General features: G+C 40.3%; 1 protein-coding gene across 14 annotated transcripts in view; it reads right to left on the reverse strand.

Moving 5' to 3' along the window:
- Positions 1-12,701, reverse strand: part of dlg2 (discs, large homolog 2 (Drosophila)) — a 222,527-nt gene extending 209,826 nt beyond the window's left edge. For all 14 annotated transcript variants that reach the window (XM_030069235.1, XM_030069238.1, XM_030069246.1 and 11 more), the window contains exons 1-2: positions 11,138-12,701; positions 9,801-9,932 (exon numbers count right to left, since the gene is read on the reverse strand). In XM_030069235.1, coding sequence (XP_029925095.1) covers positions 9,801-9,932; positions 11,138-11,156 — 151 coding nt within the window. In that variant the 5' untranslated portion in view covers positions 11,157-12,701. The remainder of the gene's footprint in view (positions 1-9,800; positions 9,933-11,137) is intronic.
- Between the last annotated feature and the right edge of the window lie 1,653 nt (positions 12,702-14,354).

The following is a 14,354-nucleotide window of genomic DNA, read 5'->3' on the forward strand; positions in this document are numbered from 1 at the left end:
AAGACGGATGACTATGCAAAGAGGAAGCACATCAGGGAAGTTATTTAGGCCAAAAGGAACCTTTAAAGGTTCAATGTATAATATTTTTGTTTTCCTGAAGTACATTATAACCAGGAAATATCTTCAGAGGTTGTTGAAATGCAGTGGGTGAAACAGACTAACCAACACCATTACATATTGGAGGAGTGTGTCAAGGCTGCTTGTTTATTCTATCATGATTAGCTGGCCTTCAAGCTAACAGTGAACACTAGCAGTGACAGGTAGCTTGTATATATGCTATTACTCAATAATATGTTGGATAACCTTACAAGAAACACTTCCTATATGTTTTCTAATGTATTATTTTCTTATTGTTCACCTCATTGGCCTTATTTGTGGCCAACACCTCTCGGCACAGCGAGTAAAGACAACACTGGGTCCAGGTCTGTTCAAAAATCTTGCATACCTCATAAAATATGACTTGGGATTTCTTTATATTTCTAAAATCTGAAATTTTACATTTGTCTTAAACCCACTGGCACAGTGGTGTACTTTGATGGAAGAGCACTGTGGGGATAGCTCATGTGTCCCATTTATATACTAAATATAAAAGGGAATAATAAGAAATTCAGTGAGTTACATGCACAGTGCATTGAAGAGTAGCGATTAAAATACACAACATATAAATCCTGAGTTATGCTTTGAGGGATAATACTTTGCAGGTAACCAAAATATGCATGAAACAAGCAGATTTTTAAGGGAGTTTGGGAGTTGTTCTTTTGTTTTAATGATTTTTTGACATTTCTGCTTTTTTTGACAGTCACAGCAGAGAAAGACAGGAAAGGCAGGGAAGAGAGAGGAGATGACACGCAGCAAACTGCCTCAGGTCAGATTCAAACCCAGGACGCTGCGATCAGGACTCAACCTTAACAAGCGGTACATGCTCTTATCCAGTGAGCTGCTGGGGAGCCCCAAAGGGAGTTTTTCATGTTTCTCCTCGCTCACTACCTGCATCATTCTACACTAGACAGCATTTTTTCATACCAGTGTTCAATAATCATATGGAGGAATACACTGCAGAACAGGAAGAGATATCATTTTCTCGACTGACAACAGACGCCAGCACGCACAAAAGACATTTTGCATTTTATCTAAGGGGTACGACCCCAGTTTCACTTCACTTGAAACAGCAGCATGTGCAGATGCAGCTGCTCTTGAAATTCAGTAGAAACTAGAAAGCACTAAATACAACAAATACACACCAACACCAAGCAATTGTCCATATATGCCAGTTCCACATGTCGGATAGTCACCAAAAGTTGATCATGCACACCGCTTCGACCCACTCCCTGCCTTTGGCCAATCTATGGTGTCGCATGAATCCATTCAAAAGTTACATGCCTGCCATAAGAATAGGCTGTTGGAGTCTGAGGCTTAAGTATATGACCGGTATTTCTCTCTGCTCTTTATTTCTTCCTTCAGATTACAGCAGCTGAAACCAGACTGCCGGAGCCCCCACCCAACCTTCCCCTACAACATCACCTCTTTCCGCTGACATCGACCGCACATTCACCTGCCTCCCCTGTAGGACTGTGGCCCTTTCCCTTTACCCTCCCACCGGACACAGGGCTCGCATCTTTTTCCTAGTTTCTAATACAGTTACCTGCTTGTTTGACCACTAATAAAATTAGCCTCAGCGCCCACTACATTCTTTCCCCAGACCTGCTTCCCACCACACTCATTATTCATCATGACAACAATGTAAAGTCCACTCAAAGCTGCCAAGGAATGGCCAAAAAAGAACAATCAATATCCTGGAATGACTTAGTCAAAGTCCAGACCTCAATCAGACAGAAAATCTGTGGTAAGGAGTTGCATTAGAGTTCCCCTTTGAGTAAGGTGGAGAAGAGAATTTAAGCAAAACATGTTGCTAAGTACCGGTATTACTAAAGGGTACACATGTACATAGGCAACATAGAAATCAGTAGCTTGTATATATTGTCAGTTATAATCGTTGAGGGAAAATGAGGTAGGATATGGGATTTTCAACAAAAAAATTCAAATTTGAAAATCAAAGGATTTTGACTATATCTTATGAAATCTTTAGTACCCCCACATGATTTACAAAATGTGGGTAAATTGTATTAAATCGGACCAACATTAAAAATCACAGGCAAGCTAGTGGTTTTCATCTCAGGCCTAACGACGATAAAGATTATTCTGAAAGTGTGCTTAGGCTTTCTGAATGTGCACACTACAGACAAAAAGCACAAGAAATGGCTGACAAACTTAATGTTGTCCAGCAAGCTAGTCTTGAGGTACTGACAAAGTCTACCTAACACTGTGCAGTTGTTGAAATGTTTTCAAAAGGTTGTGGTCAGAAGTCTCACTACTGTATTAGAAGCTGTAAACAACAGTTTCTTCCAATTGAGAACAACAAATGGTCTGCCCACAGCTTATATTGAAAGGCTGTAAACTCCCAACTCAGAGGTACAGTTTGACATCTGACTCACTGCTATTTCAGAGAAAGCTCGTATCTCACTCATAAATTTCCTTGTTTTCACTTTAAACCTTAACAGTCTTGTTTTATTGAATCATAGTGCAAGTGCAGCCAGTTACACATGTTCACGGCACCAACTCACTTGGGCAAGACCAAAGAATTTGGGTAATTTTGTGACCCATGGTGCTAGAGTAGTGGAGGTACACCAGCAGCACAGTGGTGAAAGGGGCTGAATTAGGAATACATTATCAGGAGAGGTAGGGGCTGGCATCAGTCCTGACGAATCAAATCAGCTCATTCTCATTCCCCTTAAAAGCACTGCACTCACCACCATGACGTACTGACATTTTCATATTGAAGAGGAGAACTCAGACCAGCTTATCCCAAGAAGCTAATGTTCTTGTCAGGGAGGCACAATAGGTGCAGAAAAAGTGGCACCGTAAAAATAAAAACACAGCACCACAAATTTTATATTATATTATTATTATAATTATATTATATCAAATTATATTGCACCTCAAATACATCACCAAAAGTAAGTGATTTTCAGGTGATTCATATTTCTAATGAAAATCTAGTCAATATGTTGCTGTGCCTGAAGATGCTGATGACCACCACATCTCCCCTTTGGCCATAAAATCAAAACTTTTTGAGAGATCCAGGTCCAGGACACATGTAAGTAACGGGAGAAAAATCTCACCCCCATCCAACTACAGATGTATAGGTAATAAAAGTCAGAGGTAATACAAATGGTAAGAGATACCATAGTCCAGGTCACCAATTAGAAGTAAATTAAAAGATAAAGTAGATAGAATAAAAAAAAAAAACTTTTGGCTACACCATGGCTAAACAGAGCAATTTATGACAATTATTCTACTAGTAAATCCATCTATCAATCTTATTTTACCAATAAATACCAGCATATGAACCCCCTTTCAAATCAGCTCAATCAAATTCACTCAATTGACTCAATCAAGATGTTTTTGACTATCTACATTTTTTCAGAATGTGTTCACATATGTTAATGAAGAGTTTCACCTTCCACAAGAGCCTGGTTTGTCATGGAGGCCCATCAGCATTTCTATATGTTCTGCATCAAGAGAAGGTTCCCTGTGGCTCAGATGGGGCTGACGTGGAAGTTGTTGTGGTCAGTGTGGGAAATCTTTTCACATTTTCCTTCCACCACTTTAGTGGGGTCACAACCTTCATGACAAGTGCATTAATATCTTGTTTCCTGCTATTTGGCTGATGCTGGCCCCCACTGTCATTTTGACTGTTGTTTGGGTCTGACATAAGCAGAGAAAACAGCAACTTCCTCTCTAATCGGTGTTACTGTCTGCATCTTAGGTTACACTGCCATACTGCTGCTGGACTGCCCCATCTCTCCAATGCCAGGCCAAAAATCTCAGCTGCTACTTCAGTCTAAGCTGCAACATTTGCTGCAGTGAGTCACTCCTAAAGTGGCAGGGAAGTTGGGATGGCAGTGGTCAGTCCGGCAGTGCTCTGCAGGGTGCCAGCAGTGCATGCCATAGGGTGATCTGGCAAAAACTGCAGCAGCCGTCCAGCGAGAAGTTGAGCCAGATTCAACTTTTGCCAGAACACAACACAACATCACGCTCTGGTGGCCAATCGCACAAGCCAGCAATCAAACCAAATCAGCAGACAGTATACAGATGGGCAGACAGACAGCCCACGTAGTGACACGCCCACACTGCCAGACAACGATGCGGCGAATCACCGGATTGCCGAATTCTGTGTGAATGCCACGTAAAGAACACTATGGAGAACAAGGTGTAGGCATATCTCACATGGAAAGTTTTGATTGTCTGAACACTGACTGTAGTCTCATCTTTCATCAGCATGTTCGAGATTCTATCAGAATCAAAAATGTGAATGTGACAGTAGTGTTTCTCAATTAAAACTGACCGTAATATAACTAGCAAATCGAAATGGACTGTACTTCAATAACACATTTCTAGTCCACTTTTCTTTTCTACCACTCAAAGCGCTTTACAATGTAGGCTTCACATTCACCCATTCACACATTGATGGCAGAGACTACCATGCAAGGTACCAGGCTGCCCATCAGGAGCAGTGAGGGGTTTAGTGTGTCAAAGCAGACACACTGGAGCAGCCAGGGATCGAACCAGGAACCCTCTAATTACCAAACGACCACTGAGCCACACCACCCCAACAGCTAGTGACCATAAACTACATTTTACTGTAGAGACAGAGCCCAATAAAATACTACAGTATTACACGTGCAGAATTTTGTCCCAAATGGAAAAAAAGGTTGAGTACTTTTTAAAATAAGATATTTTCAGTGATTTGAATTTCATCGCTTCACACAAATGAATGAAGTGAAACTTTTTTTGTACATCAGACAAAAAACAAAAAGTCAGTGGATGAGGCATATTTATAGCCATTGTATCTGAGCTTTACTGCATAATAGAAATATTTCAACTTGAGCCTGGCTCCACGCCAAACTCAAACAGCTTTGCAAAGAACTGCAGCCAATTATGCACATGGGTCCGGTTCATTCCCTGAAAGGTTTGTCTACATGCTGTGCTACCAATTTGAGCCATTTAATCAATGTCACCAATGCAACGGATAATGGAATCAATTTCTATGGCATATAGGTTAGTTTGGGTCTCTGTGGCTTGGAAAATGGCAACAGCAGAACCGCACAGAGAGAGATAGGCGGTCAAACTCTTAGTGAGTGGAGTGGAGACTAAAGGGCTAACCCGGAGCGCCTGAATGGAGCCCTATAGCATGACCACTCATCTGTCTGGGCTGCTAGGTAAGTGCACTCTGCAATCAGGGCTGCAGCGTGGTGCATTATGAACAGGGCTAAGCACAACAGGGCCTTGGAGGTGTGGGAAGGTTGGCTGTAGGATGGAAACATCCAAGGGACGTAGGGTGCTTCTGGGACATAAACAATATAGGATGAGACACTAGCCACAATGTCATTTGATATTTTGGAGTTATTTGTCTTAAAACTGAACTGACCACGAACTACCACGCTCAACTGATAAGGGAATACAAGAAGTTAGTCATTTGTGTACAGTTTGACTAAAAAACCTGATTGCTACAGAAAGCTCAAATGCTGAAACTTTCCTGCCATTTATGTCACTTACATGTCATCCAGCAGTTAGCTGGATGGCAGCTACAAATGCAGTCGAGATCTATAAACTATGTCATACTTAATAGATAATATTCAACTCAGAGTTCAGTTCTCTTCCCTGTCAGAGGTGACTGTCTCCCAGCAGGAGAGCCTGCATTCTGTGGGGATGAGAAATAAAATGTTATATATAGATTTTTTTCATGAAAATTGTGATAAAGAACAAACAAATCAGTCAGCTCAAAACAAATTGTTATAAATAAGCGACATTACTTTATGGATCAATATTTTATTTGTCTAATCCCTTAACTTATAACCTGTGGTAGTCTGACAAAATTATTATCTGTCTGAGAGAAGTTGGACAACTGGTAATTGTGGGTAATCAAGGGCCCCAAGGACTCCTAACGACCAAATAGAGGTTATCATTTTCATATTGTTAGAGTTGTATGTTTCCTGAGGCAAGGATTCTGGTCCAGGTTCACGTTAGATTCAGTATCTGTCTTCAAGGCCAACCTCTATGATACAATTTCTAATAAATCCATAATGAATCCATAAGTCATGAACACTCACAACTACTCTGAGTGCAAAAGACACTCAACAAGGGTGGAGCACACGACATGGAGCATGTTAAAAATACCGGAGGCACTCTGAAGCAAGTAATGCTAAATCGGCAGAGTTAAAAATAACTTAATTTCACAAAGAAAGCCTGGAACCTGAAAATGTGCTGCTCTAGGAAAGTGAAACACAGGCTGACAGATTTGACAATGAACAATGATTCCTCCACATGCACTTGCTGACCTCTGAGGCCTTAACTTTGTTCAAATTACTGCTGCAATAAATGGAGACCGCAGGCAGGGTATGATCCATATTTTCACTGTATTGTAATTAGTAATTAAAATAATTTACTTCACACGTCATCCCATGGTGGAAGCATGTAGGCTATCATTGCTTTATAATATTGGGGAGGATTATAGCAGACTTGTCAATTAGGGACGAGCCGGATACTCGGCTGAAACGAGTATCCGGTACAGATAAAGCATGAGTACTAGTAAGAGTATGATCCGAGTAATATCAGTCAATATCTGCGCTCGTGATGAATGAAACTCGTTGAATAGCTGACTGTGTCCATGTTGTATGATAGGCCAGTCACACACAGCATCCCTCCCTTACACACACACAGTTCACTGCACCGTGCCACTCACACACACACACACACACACAGTGACAGCCTCTCTGTCCCTCACTCAGGTGTGACAGCTCACGTCGCGTCTCTCTTCAGTTGCGGTCAGGTTTTTTTCAGCTCGCTCTTCCCTCAGTCTGTAATCACTGATAGTCAGTAGAGTTTCTGCTAAACTTGGCTGGTAACAGACGCGCTGCTTTTGAGCAGAGTTAGGATTAGGGTTAGGGTTAGGGCTGAATGCGACTCGCGTTGCATCTCTCACTGCCGACACACCGCTCTTTTTTTTTTTTTTTTATCATCTGCTCGCTTTTACCAGCCGATTTTTGATATAAAGTCTGTTGGAAAACTTTGCTTGTACCGGACGCGGTGCAGAGTCACAGTCTTAACACACACGCCACTTACACACACACATTAGCTGAACACACAAAGTTCATTGTTATTAACATTTTATTTTGGCTGCACGCAATAGTAGTAGTATAAATATTACAAATTAAGCTTTATATACACACACACACACATATACATATAGATAGATAGATAGATAGATAGATATACATATATATATATATATATATATATTGCCTACTGCATGTGTTGTATTCATTGATGCACTTAAGAATATTCATGTTCTGTGTTTATAAAAAACTTGTTCTGTAAATAGTTTGTTTACTATTATGATCAAAAACATTGATCTGAAGCTCAATTCTGAGGCTGTACTGTAAACAGTTTTCTAATGAACAATAAATATAGCAACTTCTGATCAACCTGTATCAATTTCGGGCTTAAAATAACATACCGGTTAAGCCCCACCTATTTCCAGTCAAACCTAACCAACTTCCGGTTTAAGCCCCACCCATTTACGGTTTATGCCCCACCTGCTCTGAGTACGGATACGGATACGGATAACGTAGATGGTTGAACAGATACAGATAGAGATACAGATACAGATAGTGGTGTACTCGCTCATCCCTATAAAAAACTATTTCATTCTCAGTTATAGTAATACCTCAGTTCCAAATAAAAAAATGTTGTCTGTCTTGTTTTCACTCAATTTAAACATTAGATTGATGTTGATTTTATCCATAAATCATATCCCACATTCCTTTTAATGAGTCATAATCCTTCCTTTCACTCTTTATCAGCTTAGATGAGATATAACGAGGCGTCCTCTCGCCTGCCTTTTCCTGTCCATAAAAAAAAAAATCTTTAATCAAAACAAAAAAAAATCAGAAAAATGGTGGCAAACTTGGCTTTCTCTGGGCGAAAGCTTCGCCACCACTTTGATTTGCATCCAGTAAAAGGCTGTTTGGTGCGCTGTTCATTCACAGCAGAGCAAACTGATTCATCCTGATCTTTAAACAGAGAGGATGCGATTGCCGATTTCGGAGGTGTAACGGGATAAAAGAAAATGCAACGAGTTGTGTGTGACATGACTTTTTCCGTGGAGGAATAATTAACACAAAAATCCATAACCTTTCATATGTTGCCGCTCCCTGGCGACAGACTACAGCAAAAAAAAAAAAAAAAACGGTGAAAGAGTGAGCAGAGTGAAAATGTCATTGAGCAGCTGCCCGACGTGAGCACGAATAAATTATTTACTGAACTGTGAAACTGTACAGTAAAATAACAAGAGAAAAAAAAAACTAATTATGTGACAGTAACAAGCACTAGAGTATGTATTTCACTCTGTTTCCATTTTGCGTTGCTAAACCATCAGTGTGTGTGTGTGTGTGTGGATCTGAGAGTCTCACAGTAAATGTGTGTGTCTTCCATCCTCAAACGCACATGCATATCATAATAATTTTTAAAAACATTAAATATTTCATCCTTAAAGGGGAATTATTACTTTTGAATGACATGAATAAGATGTAGCTTGTAGTTTAAAAAAGGAGAGCTTCACCTAGAGGAGATCTGCAGTCTACTGCTGTTTTAATTTAATTTGTGATTGTTACTAATATTATTATTATTTTTTATTATTATTATTTGGGCATTTATGTACAGATTTGTAAAATTCCAGTTTTTGGTCAGTAGGCTGACCCACCAAGAGCCACCAGGGCAGACAGGATTTTAAAAAATGACTTTAATTATGTTAAAAATAAACAAAACCACATTCATTCATATCAGAATTGTATCTTCACATATCAAAACTGAACTGCTATTTTTATTATTCCTGTCCCACTGCCACTGACTTTTTTTTCCTGTCCCATCCCAATTATGTGAGTAGTGAAATATTATCATTATTATTATTTTTTTTTTTTTTGGACACAGATACATGCACATCACACTGTAGAGCAAGTTGTGCTTTTCTGTTAAAAGATTGCTCTTTGTTTTGTGTATCATTTGCACGCACACACACACACACACACACACACACACACACTTAAACAAACAAATGTGTGTACCCCCCGCTCTCCAAACTGAACTAACTGATCTGCTGCAGTGAAATAACACAAATACACAGCAGAAACAAATTAGTATTCTATTAATTGTTCTCAGTTGTTTGGAGTTGAAGTTTAATAGCAATTTAGATTTCCAAACGCACGGCACACCTCGCGTTTAGGAGAGTGTGTGTGTGCCGACGGATTTTCAATAACGTTCGCCGCAGTGTTTGTCTGTTTTGATTCCTGTTTATTGGACTGAACTTGTTGATTTCCGCCGTCCATCGACATGTTGACGTCCGAGCTGTCACCACGTGTTGTCACTTCCCCGTTGGCTGATCTCACACAGACAACGGTTTGTCTCTTGTTGTCTCCGCTGGTATTTCGAAGATGATCTGCTTGATCATCGCCTCATCACCCTTGCGAAAACGTCACGTGAGATATGCGCCCCAACCCACTTCCAGTTTCGGCCCCGCCCACTCCAAGTACGGATACAGATACAGTATTGTCAATACATTAATAATGTGCAATACTGCTCCAACTGTGTTTGAAATGGCTTTGAAATGATATTTTTCATGCCCAGGCCTGCATTACTGTATGAACTTGAAAGAGTACAGATAGCTTGTCAGAAGAGTGACTTACCAAGAAGAGCTTCAAATAGGTTGCTTTTGAAGATCACCATCACTCTCTGAATGGCAGTTTTGAGCTGCTGTTCCTCAGGCTTCCTCAGTTTTAAGCAATACTCCTCCAAAAGCCCCAAGGCCCTTGCTGTGTCTGCAAGGAGGGGTCAAATAAAACAGTATTTATACCTGGATATTCTAGAGGACTTGAAAATCTCACACATTTTATCCATTACATGTTTCTGTAGCTGATATGACTGCTATGTAGAGCAGCTCTTACAAGAACCGAGTGACAAGTTATCAAATTAATTGACAGCAGAAAAGAATTTGAAGGCATAAAAAATGACACTGGTTGAACTTTTGAGATCAGATTAACCAGTGCTGCTGGGTGATGACCGACGAGGCAAAGAAATCACTCAGAGATTTGGTGACTAATAAAGGATGAGTTAAATGTGACCTGCAGTTGCTGATAAATGTAAAGAAAACCAGAAACAATGTAGGCAAAAATCAGTTATGGTATTACTCTTAAAAAAAAAAAAAAAAAAAAAAAACTATGACATTTTTATAATGATATTTTTATAATGATATGTGAATTTTTGTTGTAAAAGTTTATATTAGCCCTAGAAGACTTTTAAACTCTCTTCTGAACATAAAAAAGGTGATTAAACAGAGTTTAGGTGTGTTTACAATCCATTACCTACTGGTTACACTGTAATACAAAGACTCCCTGCTATTGCTCACACCATTTAAGAAGGCGGAACAGTTTGAACAAAAAAGTCAATCAACTTGGGACATGGGAGGGAAGCACTACCCAGAAATGATTCATTCATTCCTGTGTACTTGGACATGTCAGTAAGTATTTGTGAACATTATCAGCTCTCTCCTAAAGCCAGATACTAGGGAACCAAGGCTAATCCCTGATGTCCTTTTTTGGAGCTGCCTCACTGACAATAAAAAGGATGACCAACATTGTGCCTTCACTGCATGTCTGCTCTTGCTTTTAAAGGGAAATTAATTTCAGCATTACCAAACTTCCAAATGTACTCAAATCACTGTCACTGTCACTCAAGTCAATGAGCCTTAAAATTTGGCCTCCCATATATGGCAAATGGAGCACGTCCAGAGGCTGAAATCAGTAACCTTAATTTGATTTAATACTAATCTAAGCTCTAGAATGGCCTATAATTATTATGTTATACCAGACTGGTAAATGAGGCCTGGTTTAATATTGCTGCTAGCAAGGGTCCAGGAGTGCTAAATATCTGAGAAAGGTAGTGATATTACAGTATGCAGAATCCAGTTGCAGATGATTCACATTAAAACAATCACCTCAAATCATTACCTGTGGTTAAAACTCACCTTTTTTTCTAACTGGCATGACTGACTCTGTGGAAACTCAATTCGTACTAAGGCTACCCGTTCAGTCTTCAGTGCATGGTGAAAGAGTTTGTTCTCATGGGACTGCACAAAAAAACAAGGATTTCAATAAAACAGGTAGTCCTTTGATCAGTCTGCTGACAGGGAGGGAGAGAGGGAAACTTAAAGCAGTGGTTCCCAAACTGGGGTCCATGAACCACATGGGGTCCTTGAGAGGCTTTCCACCTTGTTGGCCGACAGCAAAATGAGGAATAGTTCACTCCCACTATTATTTCACCACATAGAAGTCAACCCAAGAAAAGAATGTACAGGAGTGACTGTTTTGATCAAGGGTGTGGGCTGTCTTCACTGATGGGACACAATGAAGCACTGAGGCATGTCAAACAAGAATTATCTCTCCAGGTTGGGTTCTTTGGGACAAACTCTATCAGATGTGGCCTTTGTGGTCTCATGCGTATCTATTTTTTGGTGATCTTTGAGGTTAAAAAGTTTGGAAATTAATCAATTCAACTTGGAACGGCAGGTATTGTGCACGGAGCTGCGCATGGCTGCAGGTCTGGGTCCACTCCACCTATGCATCCTCTGGTCTCTTCAGGAGCCGGCAGCCCACAGCACTGCCTGGTCAGAACTGATTCACTGCGGGTCCAAAGGGCATTTCACAAACATAAATCCTGTTTAACACACAGCTGGATGCCTATGGGTGCCCAACTCGTGCACAAATCGTAAAGTCCTCATAGTCCCCTCAGAAGTGGGTTGCAGGTGCTTTGGTGCTCCATATGAAGGGGCGCTGACAGGTCCGAGGGTTCGCCTGAGTAATGAGTCTCTGCTCCACGCAAAAATTACAGAAAACCAGTTTGTTGCTGCGGTCCTAGGTCTCCACTCCTCTCATCTGTCCGAATGAATTATCCTGGTTTGGTACATGGACGTCCCTACCTGAAGTTTCTGTTACCTGGGCACATGCAAAAATAGATGATAAACGATACACCACACTTGAAAAATGGCAAATTCGCCCGTTAGAAGGATGGAATTTCACTCCACAAAGAAACGGCTTCTTTAGACAACGTTCTGGTTCATGTCAGCTAACAACAACCGGTCATTACAGAGTTTGTGTCTGGTGGTTTTGACTTATGCAGTGATGCGTTTTTACCCCCCATGAGGCGGGTTAGGACAATTCAGTAAATATGAAGAGGGGGGGGGGACTACCGTTGCCGGTTAACGCTACTTCAAAGCACAAAAAATAAACATGCACAATTTCCGTTAGTTAGCTAGCTATCGTGCTAAATCACCAGACAGCAGTGCCAAACGAAAACGATGCTCTCCCAGTGCGACGCCTGGCTGTAGGAAAATACCTGCCTGCCAACTGTGGGTGAATATGCATGGCTCTCAAACATCTCCATCTATTTACATATTCCATGAATTGATGTGGACATTTCCCCTGGTGAAAAACAGCACTGCCCGCCTGAATCCTCGCACTGCCACATTGTTACTCTTTAACCAGGTACTGTACAGCAGCGTCTGCGTTAGCCATATGAAGTGACAGCATCACCAGCAGTTTTAACTGCCACAATCAAGCTCGCTACAAGAAGCAACACGGCTTCCGTTACGGACTATCAATGTAAAAGCCTCACTTGAAAACGTTCTTTTTTCTTTTCTTTTTTTTTTTTTTAACATAATTTTAGATAGATAGATAGATAGATAGATAGATACTTTATTCATCCCGACGGAAATTCACAGTTTTCAGCAGTATCCACAGAGTACAAGATTAAGTAAATCAAAAATAAAGAATAAGTAAATCAAAAATAAAGAATAAAAGATGACCCTCGAGATCTAAAGATCTAAGTACCAATGTGCAAAAAAACAATGTGAAAAAAAAAAAACAATAAAACCAGTGTGCATCGATGTATACAATATGCATAGATGTGGGCAATGTCCAAATTCACAGTATTTTCTCGTAAGGTGTTTTTTTATGAAGTCTCATATTTTATCTAATGAGTGCTCTGATATGCTTTTGGCGATGTGGTCGTTCAATTTCTGACGATTTTCGATGTTTTTTTCAAAGAGGGAAACTTTACTGCTATTTATCATGTGTATACTGTGTATTTCTTCTAAATTTGCACATTGACCTACCTCTATGCACATTTTATACACCCATGCACACGGTTTTTTCTGTTTTTTTTTTTTTTGTTTTTGTTTGTTTGTTTGTTTTTTGTTGCACATTGCTTTTTGCACACTGGCTTGTACTTAGATCTTATTCTGTTGTACTCAGATCTTATTCTGTTGTACTTAGATCTTATTCTTTTTTTTTTTTAGCTTTTATTTTATTTTATCTGTAATCTGTGGATACTGCTGAAAAACTGTGAATTTCCTGCGGGATGAATAAAGTATCTATCTATCTATCTTTCTATCTATCTTTACGCTTTCATTTTGAAGGTCATCCCGCCAGATTTTGAGCGCCTTTGCACTAATCTGCTCAGCTTGACACAGCTGTTTTAACTTACCTTAGTAACGCAGAGGCTGGTCGCTGGTTAGCTGGCTCGCTCCTTAATTGACAGGACGTGACAGCCAATCGCATATCGGTATTCCTTGTCGCGTCAGGGAGTATTAACCAATAGGAGACCGTTAAACCTGTGAGAAGGTGAGCGTTGAACTATTGCTGCTTTCAAATGCTGTCGGAAATATGTCAACTAATAGCTAGGCGCAAAGGACCGGACTAACAATGGAGCAAATGTCAAGAGGAAAAGTGTTTTTTTTTTTCTTCATTAAACACCTCTTACCAAGTTTTGAGCGTTAGGAGACGCCAAATACTGTTATTATTGTTATTATTTTCGTTGTTGATGTTGACTTGTGGCTAAATTTTAGCGTGCATGTGTGGAAACTCTTATTGACAACCGTGAGTCTCGGGAGTGGGAGCAGAGAGGGGGGTTCTTGAAGGCAGCAGAGGACACACGTGTTTTCTCATGGCTGCGCCCTGTGCAAAACAACACTGCTTGTTTGGACCAGAAATGTTATAGTTTTAGTAGGACGGTGAGGCTGGAATTGCAGTATTTACAGCTACATTTACTGTGACTTTGATACAAGCCATCACTGATCTTTGTAGGAATGCTGTCGTATACATGTATATTCCCCCATTGTGAACACAGGGGTCCATAATCCTCCCTACAACACATTTCTGCAGACATCCCTTAATTTTCACTAAGCC

This window comes from Myripristis murdjan, chromosome 14 (genome assembly GCF_902150065.1).
Source record: "Myripristis murdjan chromosome 14, fMyrMur1.1, whole genome shotgun sequence".
NCBI classification, from domain to species: Eukaryota; Metazoa; Chordata; class Actinopteri; order Holocentriformes; family Holocentridae; genus Myripristis; species Myripristis murdjan.